We start from the raw sequence: 16987 nt of genomic DNA, 5'->3' as shown, positions 1-16987 counted from the left end.
TTCGTTTCATTGATCCTTTAGAAATCAAACGGAATGACTCGAAGCGTATAAAAGATTGGCAAGTTAATTTATCGAAAAGACTCGTCTTATCGTTTCCGAAGAAAACGATGAGAACAACTCCCTTGTTGACTGAATGATGAAATTCCCTTGGAAATGGTTTTGCATCGACGACGACGACGACGAGGACGGCAATAAAAAGACCAATGTCAACCATAATACAAACAAACAGAGATAGGAGAAGAAAGAAAAAGAATAAAGAATAAAGAAAAAAACAAATGTCGAGCCAAAATGTTATCGTACGCACTCCTACATCAAGCTTGCAAGCTTCCGTCTCGTTCTTATGCACACACACATATACAAATATAATATACAACCGTGTCTCCAGCATATACACATACATGTATTACGTATATTTATAAATATAAATATCATACTCGATGTAGAAGCTGCATACACCCACACACAAGTGCACACATATATATGTGTATAAATGCAAACAAGCCGTACATAATATAAGCGTTGAAGTATATATGTATTTGTATATATAAAATATATATCTATATATATATATATACATACATTTCCATTTTATCTCGACCCTGGGGCTAGAGCTTTTGTTTCTTGCCACTGACAGTGGGCTGGAATAGCTAAAACAGAGCGTGTCACTTGGCCAACTCTCTCTTTCTCTCTCTCTCTCTCTCTCTCTCTCTCTCTCTCTCTCTCTATCTATTTATCTATCTTTCTCTTTATTTATATATGTACTATATACATATACAAGGCCAGGACGACATATCCTCGTTGCACTACTTATGACTGTTTTGGCGACTAACAACACCACCACGACCTCTGCCAACGGTAGCAACGAAAAAACTGAATGATCAAAAAAGAAAAAGTATTTATTTGTATGCATATTGTCAGCGTTAAATTATATAACTCACTTGAATCGTAGAAATCTTAAATTTAACTCGACATAACTAAATGTTTTTTTTTTTTAAGAAAATTTCTAACAAGAATTTGACTATGCACTCTCTGTGTGAGACTAGTATATTTTTAAAAGTAAAGTAAAATAACGCGAAAAGAAATAAAAATAAATTAGGGGCAGAACGAGTGAGGGAGAGAAAAGATAGGAAGAGAGAAGACAGAAATAAACGAGTCGCAGAAAGTACGCTTATTTCGTCGAACCTTAGAGATTTTATTTTGTACGGAGAAAAATGGCGCGAAATGGCGAAGGCGGTAACCAGCAGTGGTAGGAAAAAGCTTCCCAAGGAAGACTAATACTTCTCTTTCTGAACGCGAGGGAAAGGAAAGTGTGACAGTGAAGGATTCACGGTAAGGAAAGAGAGACCCCAAGTACAAAAATAAGTTTATGGTTATACAGATATATATATAAAAATACATATACTTCAATATTATATTGTTTATAATTGAAAATTATATGCATGTATATTTATTCGTATACGTGTGTTTTATAATATTATCCACGCACCATTAAAATATCTTAATTTCGTTCCTTCTAAACAATCGCTAAATTATTCCCGTAAAGTGGAATTTATTTTCAAAAAAAAAGAGAAAACAAGGGTTAGTAAGAAGAAAGCATCATGGATGAAATGATAGCGTAACGCGAGGACACACGTGGATAAAGAATTTCTTTGTCTATGTATTAGAACGGACAGAAGGGTTTTAGCGTGTCGCATGTTCCCTGAGTACTTTTCAAGCCCGAGCCCCACCTCCACCCGAGTAAAAAAGGGTCATGGCAATACCCCAAGGAAAGAAAGGGGAAGCGTACTGGGAAGTTTTACCCTTGTACAACTGCCAAAATACAGATCCCATTTTCGTCTTGAGATGGTGAAATCGTGGAGAGAAGAAGTGCCACTAGAAAAAGCTTAACGGTGGATACCGTTAGCATGACTACTACGTTACAAGAAATACCAAAAGGGTTTGAATAACGTATGTGAATCTACGAACGTTTTACTTAACGTTAAAGTTTCCCTGCCCCCAACCCCTTTTTTTTTGTAAAGAATAATTATTGATTTGATTCTAATTTTCGTTCGAGACGATAAGACGAGAAGTAATGCATAAGCGAAGGATTTTTTATTGGACGTTAAAAAAAGAAAAAGAATAATAAAATCCATCATTCTATAAGTACAATCGACAAGAGTGAACTCCTACGCGTAATAAAGTACCGACGATACTTTAGATAGAATCCAGGACATCTCGAATATAGTCCACTACTGACATCGTTTCTCTCGATTTATACGTCAAGAGTAAGGGAGATAGAAAGAATGACATTGTCGGTGCATACAATAATAAGAATGTCGCGAATAAGGTCGCGAAATAATGCAATATGTCACCAATGGAACGGCCATTTTACTTCTAGTCGTGCATGCAAATGGTGGTATCCTTTTCTTCTTCTTTGTTTTTACCCCTATACTACCCCCTATGCTATCCCTATACTACCCTATTATCGGCTAGACTTGACGCATCGAGAAAGCAGACATTTTCTTGTTTTCTCTTTTTTTTTTTTGTTTTTTTTTTTTTTCTTTCAAACTTGATAAATATTGAAATATCTTTGAAACATCAATTTGAAGCTTTCAAGCAATCGATCGATAAAATACAATATAATATATTTTCCATCGAAGTACCCCGTATATGCACACGCAAAAGCGATAATCTAAACTTACTATCAATATTGTAATAACCGAAGCACGCGAATAATGACGCAAAGGGAAATCAATGAACGAGGTTACTTAGTTTCGGTATATCTACATTTTCCACATTACCCTTCCCATGCGTTTCTATAGTAGTATACATACATAATACATTCACTTCCGATTTGAAATGAAGTTAGTTTTGTTACAAATAAATCCAATGTAATAATCAACGCGTGCCATGTGTAAAAATAGTTTATTGCATAGATCAATCAATTTAATCATTTATAACTCGTAAAAAAAAAAACAAAAAACATGGACAACGATTTTTAAGGAATAAATAACAATTTGTTTAACAAATATTATACGTATAACAAAAAATATTGTCGTCCACCTGTAATACGCAAAATACTAAAATACATAAATATCGATACACGGGCGGGCACGCGCCCGTATTTTTCATTTTTATGAATAAAAAATAAACTTGCATATAGATCGTAAGTATGTTTGTATGTATGTATGTATGTATGTAATAGGTGCACGCACGTATATGGGAGAGTGTTGTGTTTCGACATAAAATCGTAGACACGATCCGCACTCGACGATACGATCTATTTACGCGAAAGCTGCTTTTATAAATGTTTCGTCATCCACGACCCGATTACGAAAGGGCGAGGGGGAGGGTATAGGGATGATAACGCCATCACGATCCATCACGCGCACGACAATGGCTCCGTTCTCTCATTAATTACATTTTTGTTCAAGAATCGTGCGTGTCAGCACCACGTTACCATCGCCATCGCCACCACCACCACCACCCACACACTCCACCCACCCAATCTCTCCGTCACATTCAACTGTTCCCTACGCGTGTATCTATTTTTCAAGATGAACCGAAAAAAAAAAAACAAAAAAAATCACGCGAAATATCGTCTACATTAGAATCCCAATAGTGCACTTATTTTCAATCCGATAAAAGGCAAATTAATAAAAAGGATCGATCAATTATTAAAACGATTAAACATTTCAATCTTAAGATATCAAAAGAATTTACAAATTTGTGCATTTATGCTCGTCAACTATTAGCAAAGATCTTTATTCGGAATAAATTAAGCGAAGGTATGTTCATCGTTTATTACCTAAATAATATTGAATTACTAATAAACATATATATATATAAATATATAATTAATTATACATGATAATAATTGCAATGAAATTATATACAAATAAAATAATACACGTTTAATTGTTATTACATTGATAAATGAATCAAATTCCAAAATTTGTTTTGCTAAAAAAAAAATATATATACAATATAATCTACATTATTTAAACGAATTTGTGAAATGTGTGTAAATCGTACTTTTAAAGTCGATACTCGAAAAGACAATCGATCGTCGATTCGAGTTGTAAACTCGCGAGTCGCGTTAGATTGTATGCAGTAATAATTACAACGAGCCCGTCGAGTACTGTGCCGATATCGTCCCTACTGACACAATGTATGTACGTGGATCGTTTATACGCCGCTACGTTATGCACTACGCGTCATTTCCCTGGGGTCGCTTTTCACTCAAACACAAGCATACAGAGAGGGAGGAAGAGAGAGAGAGAGAGAGTAAGGGAGAAAGGGAGAAACCGTCAGCCACGAAATGTACCTAAGTGTAATGAAAATTGGCGATGGAGTGAGAAACACAACGCGTGTCAGCTCTAACGAATTTTTCTCAAAAACTACTGCTGCTCCCCTTATTTTTCTTTCTATCTTTTCCTTTTCTCAATTTCTTTATCCTCTGCTCGATGAAACGAAAACGCAAACAGAAACCTTAATCCATTTTCTCAGAATTATTAAAAAAAAAAATAGAAAAAAAAGCTTTCCGGTAGAATGAATTTAGATTTCGAATGAAGATCGTGATTTCTCAACGATTGATTAAAATATTCGATTGGTCGATAAATGATTTTTAATATATATGCCATAAGTCGAATTATTTTAAAACAAAAAACCTATTTTCTCTAATAAAATTTATGAAAGAATTTTGTTGAGAAGACAAAATTTATATTGTTCTTTGCTAACGCGGATAAAAAATGATTGAAAAGATAAGTAAGCTAGTCGTATACAAAGGATTAACCTGAAAATGTGCATCTATGCATACACTAGGATGAATTATCCGTAGATATTAATGAGCTAATAAAAACAACACAAGAACATATAAGATGCAATTAAATCCAAACTGCATTATCTTAACTGCAAGCAATATTCTTCTTTTCTTTTAAAAGTCATTTAATTAAATATTTAAGAAAAACATACACTCCCCTAATTTTCCATTTCCACAAATTAACTATTTATGTCTTAAAATAAAAACTGAGAGAGAGAAAACAAAAGCGTCTGTTGTATAAAAAGAAGAAAAAAAAAGACAACTCGAATGTGTGTGTATATATTCCAATAAAAATATAAAAGGATTATTGTAATTGGAAAATCGTGTTAACACGATGATATCTTCCTAAAGGAAGATGGATAGATATATTAAATTTGTGGAAATAGAATCCTACAGGAAAAAGAAAAAAAAGAAAAAAAAAGAAAAAAAAGAAATAAAAAAAAAAGAGCAGTTCCATGCAAGCTTCGTTACGTGACAAGTAATAAAAGCTCGAACCTGTCTGACCATAATCGGACTTCTCTCCTGCACCGGGCGAGCAGACCGCATTCGCGGGTTCCTCTACTTCTGGTCGCATATTACACCAACACACATAGGAACATTGGCTAGGCGCGAGAGTGCAGTGCAATGCAATGCAGTGCAGTGCAGTGCTGTGCACCTCGGTTGTGGCTCGCAAATTAATAGATTGGACCGAGTTGGACCGAGCTCGACGACAAAACGACAGCCCAACCGAGTGACCACGACTGCTACTACTACCACTAATACTACTACTACCACTAATACTATACGACAACAACCAAGGGGTGAGAAAGCTTTTTTACGTTCTCAAAAAGTCCCTATTCGTAGGATAGGAAAAGCTAGCTAGTAAAAGGTTGATGCGAGTTAGGATGAATTAGCGTTATTTGACATGACTTTGCGCAAAGTTCTCTTAAGTTTCTTCAAGTTGTTGTAAATTGGTGTAAGAAGAACTCACGCGAAAATGTATATATAAGCACGAGTAATCGTAAAGCTTTGATACAATATCATTAATAATTAATTTGACACGACGGGATATATGCAGCCAACTCGAGAAGGCATTAACTAAGGTATTTATCAGCGCAAAATGTTTCAAAGTGTTACGTGTCGTGAAATCATCAGAGAAAAGAGGGTTTTCAAGGTTCCCTTTCGGTACTATCCTATATCGAACGATACATATAAACCACCAAGAGTAATTAATTTACCGTGCACCTGATAAGCATCTTTGAACGTTCCTACCGTACCGTTAATGACGCATTAATATTCTACAATGTCGAGTATATGACATACGTATATTTAATCGTCGAATGAAAGGATAAGTGAAGTCCCTTTTCTTCTTGTATCTCTTCCCTTTCGATTCTACGATCAAATATTTTTATGTCATCTTTGAAGAATTCGATCTAACGCAAAAAATACGAATGAAATATATATATATATATATATAGGATATTTTGTTTTTTCCCGGATAGAAAGCATTATCGCGCGAGAAAGTGAATTTTTCAACGATGAAACAAAGAAAAAAGAAAATGAAGAAATCGATGAGGACGCGACATCGGGGAATGGTTTCTTATTTGTTGGAAAGAATTTTCTACACGGACGATACTCGCCAAGTGTCCAAATCGGTTCTCTAGGTTGTCCTCTCTGTGTAGTAACTCAATGCATAGTGTCGTTCACTGAATCGAGTGGCAATCGCTTCTTTTGAGAGATCGCTTCTGTAGGAAGTCGAGTGTATGAAACTTGTCGTACGACTTCGCTTTGTTCCTTTCGCAATATATAGCGAGTGCACTTCCGTGTAATAAATTCTTCGTCTCGTCGAAACTCTATCATATTAAAATGAAATGAACTTTCACAAACTTTATTAGACAGAATAAAGAGATTCGATAAAAATCCTTTATATATTTTTACGACACTTGACAAATCTAATAACAATGATAATAAATACCAGGTCAGTGCAACACCTGTCTCTCGGCCATGTTATTACCCAGCTGTTACAAAATACTCGAACAACAGATTCATTTTTTCGAAAACGTTCAACTAGCACGACGACGACGACGAGATGACGACGACGACGACCACGACGAATTCCATTTTATTTCCTGACAGATGTCACTGAATAAACAAATAAGCTGTCAAAATAAATAAAAATAAGAGAACAAATGATATGCATTTAAACACATTCTACAAAATCTCCATTAATACTTTTTCATATCGTATTAATATCGCGTGTTAAATGGGTAATCCTAAAAGTTCATACAAATGAAAGTACTGAAATTCGCGTATTTTATGAAAATCGGTGTTAGAATTTTTGGAAATAAATTTATTGCCTTATATCTCGCATTAATCTAATTAAATTTACGTATTCCCCCGAGATCATATATATTGTGGATAATGGCAAAAGAAAATATTTCTTAAGCAGTTGAAAGTTTTCTACCATGGCGAGGACAGGACCGGACACTGAAAGAGTAAGAAAGAAAGAAAGAAAGAAAGGAAGGAAGGAAAGATAGATGGAGGAAGGAACGTTCTATCCTTTCGCCCTTTCCTATTTTTCTTTTTCTTCGTATATATTGTGCATGTAGAAGCCAGTGTGCATGCGTCCACCTATACGCACGCGCGTGCACGTTGTTCACGTATACCACCACCCCGGTGTACATTGATGTCTGCTGCTGTGGTTTCGTTCGCAGCAAGCCATTGCTAGCGGCTGGATAACAGCTAGACGCGAAACAAAAGGGAATGAAGCGGGGAATATCCGAAAACAATACATTTTACTTCGGCCGAGTGAGCCCTGGGTTTGGAATCTGGCATCCCTTATACACTGGGTATGTGTACATAAATATCTCTTCGTGGCGGACCTATTCAGCATGACATAGAGCAAGCACGATGCCTTCCTTGCCAAATATTTGTTTCAGCTTCCTTCCAGTTTGGTCATTCCGTACACTTTTCTTCTTATTACTTGCTAATTTTTTTCTTTTTTTATTTTTTTTTCATATTTCAACAAACTAATTAAATCTATCGACATTTTTCCATCAGCATTTTATTTTATCTATCTTTGATTTTTATCGAAATAATATTCTGACAAATCGAACAAGAAAATCGTTCTTACTCTTTGTCATATGCCGGCCAATAATATTCCTAGTTCAAAGAGACGGGAACATAAGTTTCGTGATTTTTCATGGGAGTTTCGAATGTTACCTAAAAGTAAAGTCGATCGATTTTACTCTTATGCAAACTTTGTTTCCAGACTTAAATTTTACCGATGGACGAACGTCAGGCAAAAGGATTTTTTACGAGAGCATTATCGAGACCACGATTCGATATTTATTTTCCTTCTTGGTCTTCAAACATCCATTAACAATCAAAAATACAACATTACAATGATTATAAATATGATCAATATAATTGAACCTTTTTTTTTTTTTGTTAATATTCTATACACATTTAAAATGTATTGTATATATGTAATTTGAAAAAAAAAATCTCTTTCATTTTTCGCAAATTCCCGAGAACAAAGTGTTTATCTGGGATAAAAAGAATACAAAGATAAGCTAGCGCAACTAATTCGAGATTGATAGCCTCGAGGTAGTCTACGAGATCAAAGAAGAAAGATCTTGGAAGCGTAGGGAATCTCGTAAGCCACGAAGTCCGGAACGTTGGAAGACCAAGAGAGGAATGTAGATAATATAATAGTAGTAGTAATAGTAATACTAGTAGTAGTAGTAGTAGTATCGTCATTCTCGTCGACCAAGCGAAGAACAAGCTTTCCAGGTATAGTCCAGTCGTACCTTGAGAACTCGACCTGGGCACTGCTGCTATTTCTGCTTCTGCTTCAGCTTCTGCTTTTGCTTCTGATTCTGATTCTGCTTCTGCTTCTGTTCTACTAGTGATGCTACTGCTGCTACTACTTTCCCCAAGTAACAGCAAGACTGTTAACGTGTTCGTGAAACTCGTGAGCAAGTTGCCGCATAAGTGACCTTAATCCTCTTACCTTTCGGAGACTCGGCCAAGTTCTTAAGCTTTCGTCGAAGTGTACTCGCGAGGCTCCTTTTAATCGGAATGCCGCTTAAAACTAAAATAATACCCTCAAATTGGACGGGATTTATATCTTTTTGTATCTCAAGCATGAATTTCATTCAAGAGTAACTCATTTTTTTTATAGTTCTTTCTTTCTCTTTCTCTCTGACAAATATTCAATATATGCACAATTTAACTCGTCGTGTCAGCTTTCTTTTTATTTTTTTCTTTCTTTTACTAGATTAAGAAACTTGCAAATGAATGGAAATTACTTGACTAAAATTCTTAATGAAAAACAAGAATTTTATTTCATCACATTCCATTCCTTTTTCTACCCCATAAAATAAAATATATATATATATATTTTAGACGCGAGATTATTATATCTTCTATTCAAATATCGTACAATGGTTATACATTTATTGTTAATGCATTTATGAAATACCGAATAAGTAATGATCTATTTTAATAGGACAGTCGAAAATGGTAATGAATTTTTGTCGGGAACATTTTTATTAATACAGGGAATCCTCGAAATGAGATAGGTGTAGGTGTAGGTATAGGTGTAGGTATAGGTGTACGTTGTAGGTCTCGGATTGGCTGCTATATCTCGACAGCTGGGAAGTAAAATGAGAACATTGGTAGGTAGGTAGGTGTAGAATGGAAGAGAGAAGACATTGAAAGAGAAGTGCAGCCTCGTCAGCCGGAAACCAGTTACCGGTCTGTTCCGGACAGAAGTCGTTTAAAGGACATTCCTTCGTCCGGATTTCCGCGTAGGAATCATTGCACGATTGCTTCGACGTACCATACTGCAACGGAGACTCTACAATTACGTAACTATCCTACGGTGACAGCTCATCTCTCTGCGAGTTCTGCCTATTTTCGTAGACTGCCCGCCCTATTACAATACACGAGAGGTGGAAGGGGAAACAATTCGTTTTCCAAAATGTATATATGTTCATTGAACCGAATAATAAATAAATCACAAAATATATATATATACGCGTAAAAAACATTTTGAGAAAAAAAAAAGAAAGAAGATAATGAATTTCGTGCTCTACAGAGCGCATTTCTTTCACGATGTCCGATGTCGAGGGTTTGCGCGTGTTTGAATTTGAACGAAATATATATATATATATATATATAATAAAAAAGAGAAAAAAAAAGAAATACACACGCGAGAGAATTGAACCTGCAACCAAATCATAAAATCTTTCTCTTTTTTTTAACGGTCCGATAAATATAATTTTAATAACAACTCGTCGCGTCCCAATTGGAAAGTGCAAAACGTTGTTTAAAATCGACCAAGTTTGAAAACGTGCTCTCGTTGAACATATCGTATCATCCATTGCTAGACGTATGTTAATCGCCATATTGGTTTTCGCTTATACACGAGTTACCCACCCCCTTCCTCCTCTCTTCGCACTGAATTTTTAATCGAATCGAACGCAATATTCGCTTTTTCGATGGGATGGATACACGCATGCATAAAGGTACGAACGAGGGATGTGATCCTAGACTGACGCGATTATCGACACGATGTGCAACGACGATCGTTGCGAATACGATATACATACATGAATAGACATTCCTTTTTTTTTCCTTTTTTTTCCTTTTTTTTTTTATTTATTTTTGCCGCCCCTGTCTTTTGACCGTGCGAGAGTTAAAGGGTAAATGTATCACAATAAATGAATAATTCATTTCGTTAGCGATTAATAGACATTTAACCGGCGGCACTAAATCATCGCGAATGATCATGGAAATTTGATTAATTTTTAATATCTCTACCTAATAAATATATTTGCCAGCTCTCTTTCTCTCTCTTTATTGTTATAGAATTTTAACGCAGAGAGATCTAGATTATTAATAATTCATTCTACATTTAATAAAGACCGGTAACAATTTTTATTATTTATCACACATTTAATATAATATCTTCTTTATTAAAATCTCCTGACGGGACTTGTGTGATGCTTTTTATTACAATACATTATAATACATACATCTCTACTTTGTTAGAGATAATCGATATAATACTTAAAGATTTGTTCAAGTAAAAAATTGTTACCACGATTCGAACATGAGATAGGATAGGTGATCGTAGCGTTAATGTGCGAAGGATTATAGAAGGATTACTCTATGGGTCTTGTTGCTTCCCTATACTCTCGTCGTTATCGATCGATATCGAAAAGCTTCAGCAAACTTTCGCACCTTGTTACCTCATTGGCAAGCGAGTTTAGCTTCTCGGTTTGTGTAACATACAATATGTCTCGCGTTACGCTTGACTGTCCTCTAATTAATAACGCTAGATTCAGGATTCCCTGCAATCTCTCTCTCGCTCTCTCTCTTTCTCTTTCTCTCTTGCTACTTAGATATATGCCTCCTCTTTCTCTAACCGTGGTTCATATCCTAAAGCCGCTTCGAATTTCCTGACGAACGTTCGGCTAAGTGATGCTCGAGGTAATTTCTATGAAACGCGCGTAACCGAAGTTAGTATCGTGCCGAAATAATACCCACGTGGTTGAGTTTTCCAAAAGCGATGACCTAATTCCCCCTAGAGGATTATGATGGTACCTATCAAAGGAGTTAACTCTATTTCTACATTTCTCTCTCTCTCTCTCTCTCTCTCTCTCTCTATCTCTCTCTTTCTATGTTTATTCCTTTAACAAGGTTACGTCACAAACATATCCCCTATATTCCTGTACAAAGAGAGTCATTGCAAAAAGAATAAAATGTTTAGTTAAACGCGTTTGCTCGGTAAATGCTTACCACCTTGCAAATAATTGCGGTAAATGTACTTATTGACTTAACGCGATATGCAATTAAAAATGAGTTACGTGAAAAAAAGAAAAAAAAAGAAAAAGAATAAAAAAGAAAGAGGAGATATACGAGACGCATGCATAAACATCGTGTCAGGAGATGATTAACAAGTTTGCTATGCTTTGATACGCGAGTTCATGTATTTCTACCAACGAAGCCAACTATGAGTTTACATTTAGAGAAAGAAAAAAACAAAAGAAAAAGAAGAACAAAAAGACTCGATATACATTTGTAACTGACACCCGTTGCAGCTGACATTTTTTAATGAGAACATCTATAGACCTGAGGTAGAAATTCGCGATTGAAAATTATTCTAAATCGCGTGCATGAATTATCTGCCAACGGACCGCGATTCGTTCGGATTTGCTAAAACTTGTCAATTTGAATAATGTACTTTTTCTGTTCGTAACAAGCAACCTGTATTAAGATTGAAGAGAAAATAAAAGACAATTAGTCGACTCTTGGTTTACCGTAGTAGAACGAATCATTCCGATGAAATTAGTAGTTAGGATTGTTGAAGGTAGAAGTGGTTTTCAGCAAATGGGCGTGATTCCAGTGAGGGATACGATTTAGGTTTGCGGTGTACACGGAACATTCGATTTCGCGACCGCACGGAATGCCGTGTCGTCGTATTGCGTGTCGTCGCGTGGTGTTACGCGTACAGAAAGAGGGATAAAGAGAAGAGGAGGAGGAAGAGGAGGAGGAAGAGGAAGAGGAGGAAGAGGGGAAGAGAGAGAGAGAGAGAGGATTCATAGTGGTCATGTGAATACGCATTAACGTCAGCAGCCTTGAGCTAATTGATGATATCATAATTATTACGTAGATTATGTAGCACAAGAGGAATGTTGAGGAGAACATCTCGACTAGGTGGCATCACCCAGGATATAGTCGTCATTATGGTCCCACTTGTTACTAGAACCACTAGGACGTCACTAGATTCGCTAAATATAACTGCTAATGTTACCAGGTAGGAACGGTGCACTGTCGGTTGTCTTCCAAAGTTCCCGTTACCACCGCCGAGACTGAATTCACGCCGGTACGAATTAAAATTTAGTAGACCGCCAAGAGTAGTCTGCGGAAAGCCAAATGGGGGAAGAGAACTGGAATGCAATTTCTACTCGAGTGTAATACGCAGAAAGCTAAGAGCGAATTCGCAATAGCACGTTAAGAGAACCACCCAACCTATTCCTGATACTATATCTTCTTCCTTTTCCTTCATTTTTTATAAGTATTTATGTAGCTTTGTGTTCTCAAATGTAATGATATCGCGTATGTAACATTTTATTTCAATTTATCGATTGATAAGATTTATAGGATTTGTAAGACAAACCATTCATCAAATTATCTGTTTCGAACAACTGCGCGAGCTTAGTGAATAATAACAGCGTTTAATAAGATACACATGCAATATACAAGTACGAACACACAATGAATCGATATCAAGTGTTATAAGGATTAGAAACTCTTCTTAGGAAGTAGAGAATACACGCGATACGAATTGAACCAATGGGAAACTCTCCAATAGATCAGGGAAGAAGGAGAAATTAATCTCACGTATTCGATTAAAACTATAGTTGGATGTATGCATCTATACATAGTTATATATATATATATATATATAGGATAGAGGTAGAACAGAGCTTTGTAAGATCGTTCAACTAATCGCGAGTTCGGAAACAGAACAAATACACATCGATTAAAACTATAGCTAGCGTCTATTCGCGCACCTCGTTCGTCAGAGAGAAGAAAGAAATTTAATCCAATATTTCCAATGTGACGATAACACGTGCTAACTGATTCAATCCTCATGAATTATCGATAGAAACTGGATTATGCTACAAACTAAATTAGGCTATTAATTGTGGAACACGCGATGTCTGATTTATCAGGACAATCGAGTATTTCTGCAATAAATACAATTATTTATTGATCGATAATAATTGTATCAAAATAATTTAAAAAATTAAACGACCTTCGACGAAAAAACTATTCGCAAAGAATACAAATATCATTGTATAATAAAAGCATTATAATAAAATGAATATTAAAACAACGATAGAATCGCATTACGTGATTTTATCGAACGACTGATAAAAATTTCCTTTCGTATTTTAAAGGATAAAAAAAAGTCATCGGATATGTACGTACGAAAGGGAAAGTACAAGTGTAACAATTACCGTCTCTCACCTTTGCAATTGTTCGACAAAAAAAAAAAAAAAAAAAGAAAAAAATTAAGTAAAAAAGGAATGAATAGAGGAAATCCAAAAAAAAGAAAAAATAAAAAAGAAAAGAAAAGTAAGGGAAAAAGAACGAGTCGACAGGAAATTTTTATTATCGCTAAGTCGTCCGGGGTCTCGTCGTCGCATCCACCGTTTCGTGACGCCTTTAATTACTCGGCATTTGACGGAGTGAAAGAGAGATAGAAAAAAAAAAAAAAGAAAAAAAGAAAAAGAGAAAAAGAGAATGGGCTCGCACAAAAGGGTCGCCCCTGTCGACGTTGGACAGGAATGAATTTTCAAGCCTTTTCTCAAATTACCAGCTCGCTTGAGGTTCCAGCTTGAGAAAACGAAAGTTTATTGACCGTAAGAAGTGACAACAGCGTGGGTGCAGTTACTACTACTGCAGGTCTCTTTCGCGAGATGACCCAATTCAACTTTGGAATGGAAAATAACGAAACCCACGTAGAATTCAATTAACGGACCACTCGCTTCCATGATCTTTTTCTCTAATTCTTTCTTTCTTCCTTTATTTCCTTCCTTCTTTCCTTCCTTCCTTCCTTCTATTCATTCTTTTATTTTCCTTTTCTTTATACTTTTTGATCCCGAAACTTTCTTCTCCCGCTGTTGAAGCAATGTTAAGATGAAAACGAACATTTCTTCACCTTTACATATTAACCGATCCATCAAAAGTATACGTCGAATTTTTCTCTATATATTTTCTCAATAATATAAAATAAACAAAAATGAAAAGGATGTACAACTAAATTTCTAATTTGTAAATCAAATAAAACAAATTGCATTTATATAAAACATATAATGTATCTCCAATTGAGAATTATTACAATCAAATTTAAAAAAAATACAAAAAAAAGATGAGATCATTTGTCTTTTTACCGCGTCTTCGATCATTCCTTTCGACAAAGCTTTATAACGATATTATTCTAGAAATTACTTTGATATATTCTTATTTTCGTGCTCAATCATTCTTTATTATTTCTCTGCTACGAGATAAGATAAGTGGGTAAATGGTATCAGTGTTTTTGACTGTCTAGTTCGTTATTTCTCTTTTGAAAAAGATCTCTTTCTCATCATCGTTGAACCCGTTTTCAAGGAAAACAAGATGATAGAAGGAAGGTAGTAAGGGTAGAGTGTCAGGGTTGAAACAAGGAAAACTCCGGTTATCCTTACCGATAATATTCTCAGCCAACATAACTCGCCTTTTCCGCAATGTTACGAGAAACAACAGCCAAGACGACGCCTCCGAGTATGCTTTAAGAAATTCCATTGCAACCCGTCGTCCGATAAGCGCATACGAGCAAAAGAGAGAAAGAGATAGTTACGAGTAGAGTTGACTCTTGAAAGGGTCCTAAGGGCACAATGCCCTTAGCGTTCTACCTATCGCGTTTACCGCTCGTTTAACGGCAACCACCCGTTTCTATCTTGCGTTTTATAATTAGCGATACAGAAACACACAGAAACACACACACTTCGTCAGTAAAATGAAAGGATAGTTAAATTTGATATTAGCTTGAAATGTTATCGCGAAGATCGGATACTTTTAATACACCATATATGAACAAAACAATTATTTTCATTTTAAAAAACTTATATTTCCGTGATATATTAACCCTATGCACTCGAGAAGTTACTATTGGTCAGCATTCGGTTTAACACGATAATTTGAACGGTAACGATGTTTATTTAAGTTATATTTGGACATTACTGCTTCATGAATCCCTTTAACAATACATGCATACAAAACAACTATAAATCTTTAATCTTAGATACGTTATTTAGATGCGAAAAATCGTCTAAAGTTACTGGTTTGTCCTTGCGAAAAAGGCCTCGAATGCAAAGGGTTAGAAATATCTGCACACATACATAACATACTTTAAATATTATCTCATATATACACACACATGCATACACATTTTATTTTTTAATAAGTTATTTGGTAAATCTCTAAATGTTTTGCATGATTATTTGCAAAAATAATAACAATGTGTCAGAAGGACCAAAAGAAATTAATTATTAATAATAATTAAAACATGTAAATATGAATTTAAATTGAATCTAGCACAGCCATTAGCCCGGTAGTACTTGCGTTACATAATTTAGAATTAGTATTAAATATATTGCAAGTAATACCGACCCAGGTCTCACCGCGAGGAGGTTGCTGTGTACGGAGACCCCCGGGCTAARACTYTACTTCTACATTTAATTTTYTTTTAATAAATTCACATCATATTTGTCAATCTATTAAAAAGAAATTTGCAAAATTCAACACGGAAAACGAGTCACTGATTTTTTCATCCAACTTATTATTCAAGTTGAATGGAAAAATCATGCACATCGTTTTAAATCGATCTACCTACCCGATAACCGCCTAAAAAATAGAGCTGATTTACAGTGCTCCATTCCTAAATTAACGCGAACATGCAAGCAAACACACACACACACACACACACTTTCATGTAGATTTTATTGAAACTTTAAATATAAAACGCAACCCTGACGTAAAAATGTAAATGTTCCGATTTACAATCGATTGAAAGTTAAAATATAGCACTCAAGAACTTATAATAGGAACGCACGCATTGATATGCACTGACAAGTGCATYGGATATTATTTTAACGATAATAAGAATTCGTAATAATATAAAAAATATACATCATATTATTGAATTGAAATAATTTAACAAATTCTTGTTGCATTACTCATCTTATTATCGTACTTATCTATAACCGAATTTATTTTATYTTATCATTTAATATATAATTCTATTTACAACTAATCCTCTTCAGATGCTATTAACAATATTGCTACCTGTGAACAAAAACATTCAAAAAGATTTACAATTAAACAAGAATCGATGAAAATCAGCGGCGACCAGTGAAAATGTACTGACAATAGATGCATAGTTGACATACTGAACAAATACCAAAAATTTGTTCACACACACATACATTCATACATTTAGACAGAAAAACCAACACCACAACTACTACGAGAACACAAACTAGGAACAGTGGAATAGAATCTTGCCAATATCGATGACCCTAAAACAAAAATTAATTTTACATTACTACATATAACTTATACGTAATTTTTATTAATGTATTTTTA

At 35.1% G+C, this 16987-nt stretch overlaps 1 protein-coding gene across 1 annotated transcript; it reads right to left on the bottom strand.

Moving 5' to 3' along the window:
• Window positions 1-7504: 7504 nt before the first annotated feature.
• On the bottom strand, window positions 7505-15869 carry LOC106790802. The gene is made up of 4 exons (XM_014755962.1): window positions 15049-15869; window positions 8796-8876; window positions 8516-8733; window positions 7505-7522 (listed from the first exon to the last, which is right to left on the bottom strand). Exons 1-4 carry the CDS (start codon window positions 15143-15145, stop codon window positions 7505-7507), a joined length of 414 nt encoding a protein of 137 aa, XP_014611448.1. The 5' UTR covers window positions 15146-15869.
• Between the last annotated feature and the right edge of the window lie 1118 nt (window positions 15870-16987).

This window comes from Polistes canadensis, unplaced genomic scaffold, assembly GCF_001313835.1.
Source record: "Polistes canadensis isolate GaletaPanama2010 unplaced genomic scaffold, ASM131383v1 scaffold_261, whole genome shotgun sequence".
In the NCBI taxonomy this organism is placed as follows: domain Eukaryota; kingdom Metazoa; phylum Arthropoda; class Insecta; order Hymenoptera; family Vespidae; genus Polistes; species Polistes canadensis.
This window is presented reverse-complemented; position numbering and strand designations above follow the sequence as displayed.